The 16644-nt window shown below is 40.9% G+C and overlaps 1 protein-coding gene across 1 annotated transcript in view; it reads left to right on the forward strand.

The window, feature by feature from the left end:
• Positions 1 to 1412: 1412 nt before the first annotated feature.
• The window catches only part of LOC115384725 (leucine-rich repeat-containing G-protein coupled receptor 4-like), a gene marked incomplete at its 3' end in the record, with an annotated part of 33335 nt that continues 18103 nt past the window's right edge, over positions 1413 to 16644 (forward strand). Inside the window, 2 exon segments of the mRNA XM_030086970.1 lie at positions 1413 to 1633; positions 10686 to 10757. Of these exon segments, the coding sequence (XP_029942830.1) occupies positions 1452 to 1633; positions 10686 to 10757 (254 nt within the window).

Genomic DNA, 16644 nt, shown 5'->3' on the forward strand with positions numbered 1-16644 from the left:
CACTCTCAAAGCAATGCAACTTTGCAAAAACACGCATAACTGCATAACAACAGCTATGGAGAAGTTTTTTGGACATTTCATTGTATTTCGCACCAGAAGATATCGGTGAAACTGGCAGTATGTTGAAACTGTAATATTTTTTCTGTTATAATAATTTGGCTTTGTAAAAATGTAAAGATTTGAATCATGCGTACTCTGCTCCTCGAATAAAAAATAACTAATTTAAAGGTTATTTTGGCACTACGTTTTACAGGATAGCCAAGTAAAGATGAACATGACCTGTATGTGGCCCCTGTGCTTGACACCTTTGGGATATAGCATTTTTGAGGGTAAAAAAAAACCTGACAAACAACAAAACAACCACCATAAACAGAAATCAAAAGTGTGTAAAGACGTCTCTTTTGCTGCTTTTAAATGAAATTTGCACTTTAATGTTAAGTAACTTTGTCTCAGTGAAGTTCAAATTAGCTTTAAAGTTCGAGAAATATGCTTTAAATTTCCAGAGAGCGCCATGTAAAGGGTTAACCAAACACTTTCATGACCATGTGTATTCGGGTGGCATGTGCAATCCAGAGAGCAGGAAAAGCAGCACATGCATGCAGAAACATGGAGCCCAGCAGAAACAGGCCCTCCGTGCTTGTGTAAACACTTGTACCTGCCTGCGTGTGACTCGTGTCCGGGGAGTGTGCAGCCGGGAGAGGCTGCAGGTTTCACAGCTGCAGGTTTCAGAGCCGCACAGGCCGGGCCCAGTGCTGCAGGTTGTCCTGTAGGGTGCCTGCTCGGCTACAACAAGCATGCTGTTGATGTGAGGTGCAGAAGAGGAGGGGAACGTGAGGAATGGCTGAAAACTGACGGCGCTCTCCTGCGAGGAAACCGACCAGGACGCCGATCACCGTCCCGGTAACGTCTAGCCGGACGCTTTTCCCCGCACGGCGGGACCAGCAGCCGTTGGACGGACACCGCTTCTCCCACCCCGCGCTATCTCTCCGGGTTTGTTGCTTATTTAATGGGACAGAGAAAACGTAGGAAAAAAGATCGTAAGGTAGGCTCCCGCTCGTGTCGCCAGTACTTTTATTTTCATGGACTCATACGACACTCGGCTCCGAAATGTTTCCCTTCGTGGTCCAGCGCTCCTGCTCCGGGGGGCTTCTCCTCAGCTAGCTAAACGTTAGCGGGGCACATTTTCTCCTCGGATTTGTGAATGTATGAAGTGTCGGGGGGGTCGTATTTTTGTTTTTGAGAAGCCTCGCTTCGGAGGGGGGGGGCTTCATCGCCTCAACCGGTCGACCACATGAGAAGCCGACGTCCGGAGTAGATTAAACCACAAACAAAGGCCCCCCACCCCCTCAGTTTCACCTCCTCCTCGCTCCTTGGAGCTTTTTTTTTATTTTTTATTTTTTTTTATTTTTTTAATTACCGCTTCCACCTGAAACCGACGGGGAGAACACAAGATGCGTGTGGATTTATTTTGGGTTTGTTTGTGGTGCCTCCTTCGCCCCGGTGCCGCCGGTCAAGGACAGTCGACGGCCGTTTGCTCGCCCTCCTGCAGCTGCGATGGAGATGGGGGTGCGGACTGCTCCGGGAGGGGGCTGACCACCGTCCCGTCCGGGCTCAGCACTTTCACTTACTACCTGTGAGTATCTATACCCGCACACACACACACACACACACACATCCCCAGCAGTGCACCCCTGAGGCCCCGGCGTGGCGGGTTTGTTGTCATTAAGAACGCAAGTGCACGGCGGTGGGCACCGAGCATCACCGGGTAAACTTTCTACAAATAGCCCGCCAGCGTGAAATGTCCTCGTGGAGATGTTAGAAAGTATCAGCGCTGCCAGAGCACGGCTCGCCTCGGCACAGCGACTTGTTACCAGCCTGTGCTGTTGGAAAGTTGCACCATAACAACAAAGAATACTGAGTCTACACAGTTTCAATCCATGCTGCTGTTGGTATATATGTGAAGAAGAACTTAAAATCCCTCTCATCACTATAGATATGTGTTAATTGGTTATTATGCGAGATGCAGAAACCGGAGGCGCAAATAATGGATTACAAATTCACATGGCTGTAACAAAACTTTGTCTCATGGTATTTGTCCTTGTCCACACTTTATCTTATCTGTACTTTTAAAATAGGAAATTGTTACTATTCAAACCTTTTGACATGCTTAGTTGTAGAAAACAGCTTGCTTCTTTTACCAGATTCCTGTTTCATGTCTACATTTGTTTACTAAAGTGTTATTTGCATATTCACACTTTGCCTCACCAGTGTGTTTTCAAGGTCCACGTTTCAAACATCAATAAAACCCTTTTTTAGTTTCTAATGAAATTCCTTGTGCTATTACTCTTTTCAGAAGAGTACAGTGTACCATTAGTCTTTCATGAGTGTGAATTTTTCAGTAACCTTTCTGCTTCTGTTTAAAACTACTTGAGGCATAAATAGAAGTAAATGGACCTTAAGTGTGAACTAGCTATGAATGTGGTTTATTGATACCCTTGATTACAGTGGAGTTATTGTACATGCTGTGATCTTGCAGTGTGATTCATTGCTGTAAGGTTTAGGGTTGCAGCCAACAACTACTTTCTTCATCAGTTAATCTCAATCAAGTTGTTGTTTGGACTTACAGGAACCAGAGAATGATGAAGAAAACGTTCACCAGTTTTCCCGGTAGATTGAGAGCATCACAACTGTAATTGTTCTGTTTTTACCAAGTGATAACCAAAAGATGTTTTGTTTACTGTCATTTAGGATTAAAGAAAGCATAAAGTGTTTTCTTCCTTACAGCTGAAATCGGTGAACATAAATTAAGATGAAAACCTTTTTTAAATGATGGAATCAGCTAGTAGTTGGAGTTCACCATTCTAGAGTTTCAACATTGTATATTGGATTTATTAATGACAAAAAAATCTATGGCAAGCAATGCTGAGCAAATTTTCTCATTATCTTAGGTTTATTTTTTAGAGTAAAAACACTCAACATCTTCCTTTATTTGTGTTATAAGTTTGTGAATTGAATAATATTCAGTTTAGGCTGTATTTCTTTTATATCAATTGGTTGTGAATAGGATGAACACTGAAAATGTATTGACATTTTACACTTTTCAATTACAGTATTTAGAGCCGGTTCGTCAGTAGTTGTACAAATTGTCAGCAGCAGTAAGTTATACAAATATCTGAGAGAAAAAATACTCATAGTGCATCTGGAGAGCCAATTTGAAGCAGACCAATGGCTTATTCTATCCTTGTACGCTATATGCAGTGTCAAATATTATTTCTACCTGGTGTTAAACAGCATGCCGAGTCTTCAAGATACTTTGTGAACTTAAAAGTGTCAACTTTTTGGTGTGAATGGTTATGTTTTTTCAGTGGTCAAGCCAGCATTCAAAGCCAGTGTTTTCACCTTTAAATCCTTCTTTTCTGTGTTTACTCTGTATTGGAGGGTATGTGAAGACCCATGTGTATGTGGAAGTACTACATTTACACATCAGTTTAGCTCATGATAAACAGTTTTACCTTAATGAACAAACAAAAATGTTCCTCTCTTCACAAAATATACCATTTAAAGATTCAAAATGTCGCTGAATCTAACGTGAAAAGAAAACTTTTGAGTTTTCTTTCTCCTGAAGTTGTAGTATTCAGCGCTTAGTGACTGAATCCCTGAGAAATGTGCGAACTGCTGAGGTCACAAAAAGGGCTAGTTTTGGGTGAGTAATCCATGGATGGTAGCCAGTTGTGCCGTGTTCCCAGGTGTGCTGTATGTTTGGTACATAAAAATTAGGAGTCGGCTTGCGCTACTCCCATATTTTCAGTAGAAGTCTAAGAATTTAACTACTGCCTTAAGTCAGAGCACTCAAGTTTATACAAAACGAGGCAAGTAGGCAGCAGGGAGGTTATTTCTCTGTAGAGTGGTGCAGGTACAGTTGATGATTGTCCCATGAAGAGGCAGTTTGTTTCACAACCTCTGGGTTAATGACAAACCGAAGTAGCCACCTCTGACTGTACCCCCTCAAAAGCAAACAAACCTTTCTCAAGATGTGTTGCTTGGTTCGAAAAATAACTTGCTTGAATGTGTGAAAGTGTAAAAGTTTGTTCTAGAACACTTTTACGCTGTTTAGCCACCTTTCAGGAACTGTGGCCCCTGGTCTCGCTACACTGCGGCTCATAATGTGCCACTTAAAATCAGAATTGTAAAGAGAGTGCGGGGTAAACCTGAGCAGAGAGAAAGTAGATACATGTCACACCAGGGCCTCACACCACACTGCATACGGCTCAAACTCTCAGCATACTTCTTCTGGGAAAGAGTACTTCAGTATATCGCTAGCAGTCAGACATCTCAATCACAACACTGAACAATGTTTTCATAAAGTGATATCACAGCCCTTACTGCAACTCTGTGAGCCAGTTTCATGCCCAAATGGAAAAGCGTGTTGTTTTCAAGCTTGTGCAGTAATCTAAATGCTGTGTGACAGGTTTTAAACACTAAACTGCTTAATGGATTCACTACAGACTCTTTAAAAGTATGTGAAAGGTTGTTTGTCCCTCTCTCTGTCCTTCTCTCATTTGTTCTCCTGGTCTCTTGAACTTTAGTTGTCCTCTCCCACTCCCTCTGTCTTTTGTATGTGGAGCAGTGGGGTTAGGGATCATGATGGATTAGTGAGACATATTGCAGCTGCAAGGGCTCCTTCTCCCTGGGCTAATGCACCCACAGTGTTTTTTTCTGTTCATATGAAAAGAATAAATTGCATATGCAAATGCAACAGTTGAAACTTTTTTTTTTCAAAAGTTGTCCCTATTGCAGAAAGCAGAGTGAACAACTAGAAAGTTGCTAGAAAAAAAACCACATGCTGATCACAGTGCAAAAATAGAAAGGTGCATTCATTTAATGAGGAAATGACAGATTCAGTGCACAAAGCTTGTGAAAGAACTCATAACATAGATAAACTTTGTCAACTACATATTTTGATGTTGTCTGTCTACTGTTGGCATTTTGGAAAAAAAAAATTAATGGAAGATCAAGCATTTTACAATAAATCATCTGACAGTGTTGGCGCAGACTTTTACCTACAGCCCACAGGGACTTGAGTTTTGGCTTCTCCAATGGAAACAGCCCTGTCACAGAAAAGCAGAAGAGAGAAAAAGCGAGGCCCCTCAGCCAGTAACAAAGCAAACACTCCTTCAGGAGGTATGCAGTTTACCTGTCGCAGACTCCGCAGGCCTTCATTTTTAGTATAGTCTCGACATTTTAAGGAAGCTGTTATTGGCATACAAATCTACTGAGGTTTAGACCTTTCATAACGTGAAGGCAGCTGAGATGGTGTGTGTGTGTGTGTGTGTGTGTGGTGTTCGGGAGGGGGGTTACGACGTCAGGGGTCTTGCACTCTGCTGGTGGAGCTTGCCGGCTTCACCATTGGTGCCCTCAATCCATTTTTAACTGAATGATACTTTTGTTCTTGGTCAGCAGAGGCGAAAAGAGCCAGTCAGTCGTTCCCGCTTCCAAACAGGATGAGCTGTGGATGGAAGAATATTAACGCCCCCACCCCCCCCCACCACACACAGGCCTTAACCCTGTCCTTCATTTATAGCCTTTTAGCCCCCCACCGCTGGTAAGGATTTCAAGTTTCCTGGGTTTTGTGCCTTGGTTTTGAACCTTTAAAAATGAGCCCAGGGAGTGGATAGTTAAGAGTCTGCGTGTTTTCTTTAACAGAATCGTTTTCAGAAAGTTAGTGAACATAATCTTTAACACAACCTTTTTTGTTTTAGTAGCAGAGCAGCACGTTGAGCAAAACAGCACCGATTATGTTCCCATGAATCCCATAAATAATCTTAAGTGATTTCATGAATCACATCATGTAAACATTTCTATCTTACCTAGATTGGCCCAATTTAAATTCAGATGGGAGGAGGACGTTTATGATCCGGTCAGAGTCCAGGTCAACAGCACATTGCATTCCTTATCTGCTATGTCATGTCATACTTCAGTCACAGTGTTTTGTAGAAAAATCACAACTGGTCAATGGAGGAGACAAAACTGCTATTAAACATATTAAGAAATGTCATTTTTTAACACTTTGACAAATGGAAAGTTGGCAGTGTTCTTTTTTTTTTTTTTTTTTTTTTTTTTAACAAGTCAATGAAAACCTAACTGTGGAGCAAACAAATTCCTTATCATATTACTGTTGGATTTCCAGGTAGAACTGGCTGTGGGATCATGTGTGCATCCCACAAACGACCAACTCCACCCTGCAAAACTTTAGTCCACTGACTGAATTAGGTGATATTTTTGACTATAAACTTGCACATTAATCCGATAACGTTATTAATTCTTCTTGAAAACAAGGCAACCTTATTTCTCTATAGTAAATATTTCATTTAGATTAAAATTAAATAGGTAACTGTGTAAACATAGCTAATGTTGCATGACAGCCATATTTTGGATTAGCTGGTAGCGCGGATCACCATCACTTGAGTTATATACACGTATAGCAGAGAAACAGACTTGAAGCCTAAAATACACTGAGTTGTGCTCCAGTTTGGGAAAATGCTGATAAAATAAACAACCACGTTCTTTTCTAAGATTTTGTAATACAGGTCAGTTATACAAGTATTATGTTGGCAGTTCATTTTTATTTTTAGATTTCAAAAATGTGGTCTTTCATTATACTAAAAGACACTGAGTCGAATGACAAAAAGTGCATCAAAGTTCAAATTCACAGAAATTAAAATGGATGAATGATTTAACACATTTGAGGGTGTTATAAGAAAGTCGTCCTTATCCTTAGAAACAATTGAAGCATTGTTTTGTTTTCCATGCTTTTTTATGGTTGTAATTTTAGAGTGCCGATCAAGTGCATTTCTCATTTTGCTACAGTTTGGGAGACATTTATTGGTAGACTTCTCAAAACGTAAGGTGTTGTGGCCAGATCGGAACAGGGTGAGGATTTTACTTTTTCACTCATTCATCCATTAAATACCAGAGTTATGCTTCACTTAGAATGTTAATGATTCAGTGATGTTTGGTTAATTTTTAAGTGTCCTCTATACTGAACGGTGTCAACTGATTGGTAGTAATCCTCCTTGCAGTAGACACAGTCTGACATTGTGCCTGTGATATAAGACATTTGGAAAAACTCAAAAGGAAGTCAGACAATTAATGTTTCAGTGAGACTTCATGCACTGTACACAATGAAGAGATGCTGTATTTTTAATGGGTGGCCTTCACTACCAAAAGGCTGCCTTTGAATTTGTCTGTAAGAGATGGGTAAGTGTTCACAAATACAAGAACGAACAAAATCTTGTCAAATGGAAATGTGTCTACAGTTTTAAGTAACCTCAGTAAGCCCTTTCTTGTTACACTTTACTGAAAACTGCAAATTTTTGTCTTCACAATGACATTTGAGGCTGTTACGTGAAATTAATAATTCCTTATTCTAAAGACTGAGTAATAACACATTCGACCTCTCAAGTGTTTTTACCATTTTGTGACTATTGCCTATGCAGTGAAAGCAGCACAGCCACAGCTCTCAGTATACACTAGATCTATTCATCTGCTGCACTGCTCTGCACCTTAAGCATCTGTGAGAGCACCCAGTCCAAAATACAGTGTTGCATTTATACCTCTGAAGCTTTGCAGGTAGACTGGATATGTGAATTTAAAGCTGCTCCATGGAGAGAATGGACACATCTGTTTTTGTCAGGCACACAGTTCACAGATACATCTGAATTGTGCTTAATATTGACAGATTAATAAATGTTTCAACAAGAAAGTAGGCTGCATATCAACACCACATTTCCTGTAAAAGATGTCCGTCACTTTTTTTTGTCACAACTGTATATTGGATTGTATAGAAGGTCACTTAACACATAATTAGGTGGGACAATTTAACCACCATTAGCGTGTAAGGTGAAGCGCATGTAGCCATAGCAACAGATGACGTGCTAATGCTCAGTGTAACAACACTGAAATTCAATGAACCAGGTGCTTACTTGGTTAGTGTAATTACCATAATACACTTAATGGTGAAGGCATTGTGCTGTCTAAAGGAATAATTGTCAAATTGATAGTTAATTGCTCTCATTGACTCCAACACTTAGCAACAGCCATTCTGTGGAACACATCTGTCTGTTTGGTCACTGTAGCAAATGTCACGTCTCTGTAGCCACTTCAGAAAAGCCTCTCCGTGTAAATGTAAGCTTATTTTAAGTACTATGCTTCCTCAAGTACTAAAACATTTCGCATACCCTCAGACAAGTAAAGGAGAGGTAGAGAAGTGTTTTGGTGTTTTTTTTTTTTTATATTTTTAGATGATTTTAAAGATATATTTCATTGTCATCATTTCTTCCTGTTTAAAAATACTGACTCATGTATTAATGTGTGTCGACAGAAAGGTTTTTAATGTTTATATTTATGTCTTGTTTCCACGAGGTATTTCACCTTGCATTATGACTGAAATACTCTTGTACTTTCACCAGAGCCCAGGACCAAGTTTTGTATTTTCTTTCCAGGAGTGACTTGATATTTGGCGTTTGTCCCATGCAGGCCTGATTTGTGATGAGCTGCGCTGATTGTTGTCCTTCCGGTGAAACCTCCCACAGGAACCAATGACCTTTCCAGTTGTGTTAAAGCAGTTCTTGGCATCTTGGTTTATGACCCCAATCAGATTCCTTTCCTGGTTCTTGGTTTGCTCTTGGAAATTATCTGGATGACTGATGTTTAAATTATGAATCTTTTTGTGCTCTTGCAAATAATTTACAGTTTCCTGTGAAGAGAGATAAGCCAGGTGTGTAAAGTGGCTGTGTAGCTCATGCATGCATTTCTTATCAAGCATGGTCATTTAATAGCAATAAAGCACATTATAAGTTTTGTGACTCTGTGTATAGTGTGAACTGTTGAGGCAGGTTACTGTAGGTTAGGATTAATTTATATGTCTTTGTTTGTCAGATAACTGTCAATTATGAAACTTCGTGTGGCGGTACTGGACAAGGGTCACTCTACCGAACTGCCATGAGAATATCTCTCCAAGTTACACATTTTCCTCTCCTTAAAGCATGCCTCATTCCTTTCTCAGTTTATCTGTCTCCTCTGTGCTTGAAAGAAGCCAAATGGCACATGGGATGGGAATTTACTGATACCTGTTTGTAGAAGCGTTTAGGCTTGTCACTATTTATCACGGCTACATTTTTAGTGTCCTCTTCTGTCTGTCTTAGCAGGGACAGGCCAGGACCTTGATGAGTAAAGCAGTTGGACGCGGAGGGAGGGAGGGAGGGAGGAAGTGTGATAGAGTCATACAGACCTTCTGTACACCTCAGCCCTGCATGCGGTTTCAGACCAGTCAACAGTCTGGGGAAGATTTAGTCAAACGGTATAAAATGTGGTCAGAGGATGTATCCATCTGACCACCAGTGGTGGCGGATGCGCAGCCGTGGTTGCAGAACACCGGCGATGTTGTCATGGTGGAGAGAAAAAAGAAAACAGAAGGATGTTGATGGAAGTGTTGTTGTAGCTGCACAGTCTATATAGTAATTGGATAACCAGGTAAGTGGAGATGGGACATAGGTCACTGAGATGATGAGGGTTCTGTCAGGGCCCACCTTTTAAGGTGTGTGTATGTGTGTGTGTGTGTGTGTGTATGTGTGTATTTGGGTCTGCGGAGGAAGGGCAATATGATCCTTTGCAGGATTCAGGGGCCCACACACAAGGTCTGGGAGAGATCTGGCAGTGAAATTCAAGATGGCCAGTTGGAGAGTAAAAGGGGAGGGAGGGGTGCTTTATTTGTGGATGTTTTATCAGTCTTGATTGTGCCATCTCTTTGCATTTGGCATCTACGGGCGTTTTTTTTTTTGAAGCAGGTTAGTAAGTTCCTCATCAAGATTAGGCTGCCGGAGCGCTGTTTTCTTTCACTGCAGAAGTCTCCTCAGTGCACTTTAGGCAGCCTGTTTGTTCCCTCTTTTTAAAGTGGCAGACCTCTATTTGTCAAAGTCTGAAAACAGACAGGCTCTCCTTACAGCAGCACACACACACACACACACCTTTTTAGTTTTTTTTTTTCTTTTAATATTCTTTATGAGGCTGTGAACACACAGACTTCCATTAGATTTTGGTGCGGAAGCAAATCAAGTCCTGTGTGCATATTTTTCATGCCGCTACATGCCTATCTTTACTTGTTGATTTGAAAAATGAATATCCCTGCGGCTAAAGAGAAGGGCTTTTTTAAGGCTTTTTTTGTTGAGGTTACAGTCATGCAGGCACAGTCAAACGCGTACAGCTGCTGTATAAGCCGGGTAATCTAACTGTCCTATTGTATTCATAAATATCTTGACAGCAAACATTTCAGCAGGGTCGTATGCACGTTTGCTGTGGTTTAATAAATCAAATCCTACACAGATACTATTTCTGCAATTCTTCAAAGTTCACTCTCTCGCACAATATTGTACCAGTTTAGTTAAACTTTGAAACACTTTGCAAAACCAGACACTGAAGTGGCTTCATTGTCAAGGTAGGAATGTAGATATGAAAAATTGTACAGCATAATTCAAAATCAAAAAAGCAAAATGCCAGCGGCAAAGCCATAAGTAATCACTTTTTTAAATATGATGCTATGCGATTTTAAAATCATGTTTTTTGCAACCACATTGAATGGATAGGGAAACTGACACTTTAACCGTGTTTCTATGTTTTTGTTTCGACAGTGACCTGAGCATGAACAACATCACCGAGCTTCCAGCATATGTATTCAAAAACTTCCCCTATCTGGAGGAACTGTGAGTACTTGCCCCTTTTTTCTCCTTATAATGATGTATTTACTCTGCGAGGCGTTGACATGAGGGCTGGTCTTTATGATATGCACCTGGGTATTTGAGCTTGTGCCGTAAAAGCTCGGAGTATAGGTACACAACATGCCCTTCTTCTTCTGCACTGAAGGAGATAAGCGTGGTATTACATGAGGTAACGAATCACTCAGCATTCATGAATTGAACTGGGGCGGTTATAAAAGGTGCAGTCGAGCTCAATTAAAGAAGGTGAGATGAATCGGCATGCATTTAGGCAGCAGTCATGGGACATCCTGCATTGATATTTGCTTTTAAGGGATTATCAGGGTGGCAACAGCAGAACTCCGCTGTGGGGCTTTGTTGAGTGGCATGCATCTAATCTTGGTGGGTGTCATTTCTTTACTCTTTAAATACTCGGCTGTCTCACTCGGAGCTGCTGGGAGTCGGAGATAAAAATCTGTCTACCTGATATCAGGTAACATGCTGCCGAGAGAGAATGCAAAATGACCCTTGAGTGAGCGCACTCCAGCGGCTCCAGCCTCACTTGGCTTTGTGCCCCCCCCCCCCCCCCCCATTTTTTTTTTTTTTTTTTTTTTTTAAGGTTTTTCTTTATCTTTCAGCTGGTCGAATCGTCACCCTTTCTCTTCCGTGCACCACTCCAATCTGCTTTGTTGAAAGGCAATTTACTTTTCATCGTATTGTGCAGAGGAATGCAAGTCAGGAAGGAAGAGGGCAAAACAATGGTTTCTGTGGCAACATGGCTAAAAAACCCACCCACTGTCATTTCGACTTCTTTCTGGCCTTAAATCGTCAAAACTGACAGACTCTTGTTGAAGAAGTCTGTTTTTTGAAGGTAGGTATTTTGATTGACAGAAACCCTTAGTTCATTTGTGTGTTGGTTTAACCTTTAGTTTTTTTTTTTTTTTTTTTTGGAAAGAAATCAGCAGGCCTGTCTCTGTGAACTTTAGTGGATGACTTTTTGCTGTAGGGCTGCAGTAGTGTCAGTGAACCGGAGCATGAGCCCGGAGGGCAAAAACAGGGAGAGAGAAAAAGCCGACAGAGAAGAGATCAGGGGAAGAAAGGAGAGCGGGCCATCTTCATACAGGACAGGAGCCGAGACAAGGGAGGAGTACTCCCTCCTTTTTAGTCACGCAATCCCCCGCACACTCTTTCTTCCTTGCCAAAGGCACAACAAAGCTCAGCAGACGTGATGACAGAGGTATTCTCGGTCTCCTTAGCAGGTCCTTTATATTCCTCAATGAAACCAGTGACTGGCTCTTTATGTATCAGCTGGTAAATGTGGACGTCCACGCTGATATAATCCATTTTGTTGACTGAATAATTCAAACCGTCAGTTGAAACTTGCTCAACGTTACCTCACTCATACGTTTCTTTCTTATATGTTCCTGTATGACACATTCCTACTCTTTTCAGTGCATCTGTTAGAATTGGGTTTCATTTAATATTTGTAAAAAGCGAACTTCATAAAGTTTGTTTTGAAATGTGATGGCATTGATGGAGCCACATAGTGTTCAGACTACTCCTGCTGGTCTTAAAAGCTCTGTTCGAGTTTGAAATGTGTTTTTTATGTCCTCATCATGAACAGTTCATACCTTACAGGTAATCAGAGTAAAACCTGCTTTCTGTATCAAGACTCAGAACACATTCAGATTCCACTTTCAGTTTATCCGCACCAAATATTTGGAACGGGGTCCCAGAAAAGCTCATGACGACTTGGAGTCTTTCAAAACAAGGCTAAAGAACTCTTAAAAATAAATCACTTCATGTTAGACTGTATCTTTAACTTTTCTCTTACTATATTTTTATTGTTTGTTTATTGTGTTTGGATCTTTCTTTGCTTTGTTCGGATTTCTCTCGCCAATCAGCCTTCCCATTCAGTCAAACTTGCGGCGCAGTTGATGGAATGGGAAGACTAATGTGAAATGGATTGCTCCTGAAATATAAAGCATGACCTGACACAGGGGTGTCCAGTACTGGTCCCACAAGGACCCCGTCATACATATTTTGGGTCACTTCCTGTAGCAACACGCCAAGTTGCAATAAAAGTTTTCTTATTGAACTTTTGTTGGAGGTTTTAGATTAGATCCAAGTGTTTCGAAGCAGGGAGGCATTAAAGCGTGCAGGACCGGTCTGCTAGGGCCAAGGTTTGACACCACCGTCTCAGTGTCAAACCAAGGTTTGATGCTTCATTTATATTTCCTTCCTTACCGTCTGTAAACATGGTGGTCCTCATGTCGTCATGTTCAGAAGGCAAACAAACAAGGTGCTGCACTAATTAGGACTGTGTTTGGACCAGAGGTCAGTGTCAGAGGGAATGTGGCATCGACTGTAGTGGTTCCAGTTCACACTAACTTAAAAACTCGTCAAACGTGGAAGTGCCTGACATCTTTGTTGGCACTGAAGCCCATCTGATCGTTTTGCTGTATGCTCACTCAAGTATGTGGGACTTATGGAAGGGATCATGGACTGACTCATACCTTTTTCTTCTCAGCGGTATAATGATTGTAATGAGGAATAATTATTATTATGGAGTTATGAGGTAGGAGGAGTGGGTCTGAAATGCTCTCTCCAGTCGTTTTTTTTTTTTATTTATGTAATTGTAAAGTTTTCTGTCAACAGTAATGTTTTGTGTTGCATAACTGTTTAATTTCTGTGTAATTTATTTTCTGGGAGATTTTCTGTGTTGCTATGGAGCAGAGTCCTTTCGGGGGCGTGAATCGGAGCAAAGCGACTTAAAAACTCGACAGGAGTGGCTGATTTTGCACATTGTGAACCCACATTGAAGTGATTTTCATCTTCTGTTAGAAGCATATATTTGACGAGCAATTTACCTTCACTGTCTTTTCTATGTGGAACATTTTCAAAACAAGGACATTTGTAAACATTTAAGCCTAATTTACAAGCAGGAGAGACACTTTTGTATCAAAAGCATCAGTTATGTTCAGTTTTAAACCAGCATTTTGATTATAACTTCTACTTCAGGAAACAGGCGCCTGAAAATGCTCCTTCGTCATCATGACTCTGTTAAAAGCATACACAATTATCGTAAATTATCGTTAACATTATAATTGACAACTTGCATGTAGAAGATAAAGTCACAGGCTTATGGAGGCTACCTGTACCAACAATGAATACCAATAGGTGTGTATTGCTCATGTGGGCTTGTTGTGATGGAGACAGCTCCTTGTCGTGATGTCTCCATATGTTTCCCAAATGAAAAATTGACTTGTTGAATTTAAGAAGCTTTTTTTCCTTTTTTTTTTTGACTGATCATGCTAATTTTACTGCTGTCATGTCCCCATTTTTCTTTTTTCACTTTATTAGATCATGGTTGAAAGAAGCAGACCTGTGGGAGTTGTGTTGCACAAGGAGAGGATTTAGTCTTTCCTCATTGAGAATCATGAAAGCCCTCAGCAACATGTACTGAATTTGCTGAGAAAGGGAAGCGGAGGTGAAGCTCTTCATGTTGTGAAACCTGAAAGATATTGGATGATTGTCAAACCATGTTTGCATGTGGCTATTAGAAACCTGTCACAGTCACCACAGGTCCCGATTGTGTAAGTTCCCACGTAGATTGTCAAACTGAATTAATCACATCTATAGTTATCTTGGACAAAAAAAAAAAAAAAACACACAACAGAAAACAGCCAACTGCTTCTGCCAAGAGTCACGTCAGCTTGAACTTGTAGGCATCCATATGCATGTGATAACCTGTACTGCAAGTACACATCATGGTCTCTATTAATCAGGAGTTAGAATGTGAGAATGCATTTGTCTGACAAGTAGTGGCTGAGTTAACACATTCAGTATGTCTACATTCAGGTGTTGACTTGGTTCACTTTTAAATCGTTACCTTTGATTTTGGAATTATTTGTTTTGTTTAGTCTCAAACGGTGGGTCAACTAAAGTTGAGAAACGTTCTGAGGACCATTTATAGCAGGACTGTGATGTGACAGGTAATACAGGCAGAGTCAAAATAAAGAGACAAATCTACACATTTGTGAAAAGCTCAGGTTAGAAATTTCTAAACGGTTAAGGAATGATCCCTCACTTAAAAATGCGGAGACTTCAAATTGTACACCAACTGTGGTTCATGCTAGAACCACCCGCATTATACCCTGTTTTTTTTTTTTTTTTTTAAATGGGGAAAAAGTAGGCAGTTGTTTCATTCAAGTAAAGTTCTGGTAGGTGTTGGAGTGATGGGTCTTTTGGGGCGTAGATTTGGTCGACTACTTCTGCCACAGAGTTTCCCATTAAATATCCCTGTCTCTCTAATTCAGTGAAATTTCTGACCAACCAGCAAAAGACCTGTTTCAAGTCCTCATAACTGACATGTGGTCCTCACACACAGTCGGCCTTGGTTCTCAGGCTCACACCCAGCAGCTCTTGTTGCAGGGAATTCAGCCTGGCCTGACTCACGTTGCAGGGTGATAAATCTGTTGCTAATCTCTCAGGCCAGATAGTATACTTGGTCTCTGTGTCCCAGTCAGTCTGTCCCCTGCTTATTTACACCCCTGTTTCCTATATACTTCCTGTTCCCAACAGGAAAGGGAGGGGCCCCCCCAGCCTCAAGTAATTCATACAGGCGCTGAAGCAGCTGTTTAATGATAAATGTTACAAAATGTTACATAACTGCTTGTATTCTGTGAATTATTTGTCACTCTCTGAGGGGGTCGCTGATTTGTGGGGGTTGGAGGACTCAGAAAGGCCTCTGAGGAGGGGATATCCAGGAACAGCTCTAATCTCTTATGGGTGACGGACGAAGTGACAACAGGCCGTGGCACAGTCGCGTCTTTGACACCCCAGGCCTCATGTTCAGCTCCAGAGCTGGAACCTGATACACTGAAAGGCTTCCTGTGAAGAGGACCCCCTCCTTTAAAAAAAAAACAAAAAAAAAACTACCTTATTCACCTTACGCTAAAATATTTCTTGTCTTTTAAGCTGACAAGCACATAACTCCAATTTTATGTTCCCTCTGTTGGTTCCGATGTATTTTATATTTGATGTTAAGATGTTACTGACACTACTTTTAAAGCTTGCTGGAGTTTTGCACAATTATACATTTCACAAATACTGAAAGTCTGCTTTTGTACGCCTTCATATCCTCAAGTGTCTCCTTAGGTTGTTCTGGAGAAAAAGGGTGAAATCTAAACGTGATCAATATGCCAGCATGCCTGAAGAGATCGGGCTCCAACTTTTTTCCATTCCCTCTGAAGACACAATTCAGTGTATCACTGGTTCGTGACAGTATGATGTAGCTCTACTATCGTAGTTTTCACTCTTCCTGATGTGGTGAATGTGGTTCAGTTGGCATCTCCAGCTTTTTGTCTACTTTTTCTTAGAACTAATGGAAAATTTAATGTGGAGTTTGTTCTTCACAGATGTGCCGGATTATTGGTGTCCCGATATTTCATTAAATTTGCAGTTTCAGATTGTTTAAATGATGAATCTCCCACTCATTCTCTCAACTTTATAGTTTGGGACTCAGACGCGTATTTTCAAGGCACAGCTTTGCCATGGTTCAATTAAGAGTTTTTCTTAGATTTCTTTTGTTTCATTTCCATCTCTTCATGTTACCCCATACTTTCTGGACAGGTTGCTATTTCAACACAAAGTAACACACACACACACACACAGAGACTCGTCATGTTTTTGAACTACAGACTGATTCCAGTGTACCTGTGCATGCAAACTCCACCCTACCATGAGGCGAGAGTTTTAACCACCGAGCAACTTCGTTGAAAGAAAGTTTTTTTCTCTTTTTTCTTTTCATGCTGTTTTTTTTTTTTTTTTTCTTAACCATTACTTTTCCCCGGGGTTGTTGCTGCCTTTTCGTTGAACCGTTTCATAACGTGCT

Source organism: Salarias fasciatus, unplaced genomic scaffold, assembly GCF_902148845.1.
Source record: "Salarias fasciatus unplaced genomic scaffold, fSalaFa1.1, whole genome shotgun sequence".
Lineage (NCBI taxonomy): Eukaryota > Metazoa > Chordata > Actinopteri > Blenniiformes > Blenniidae > Salarias > Salarias fasciatus.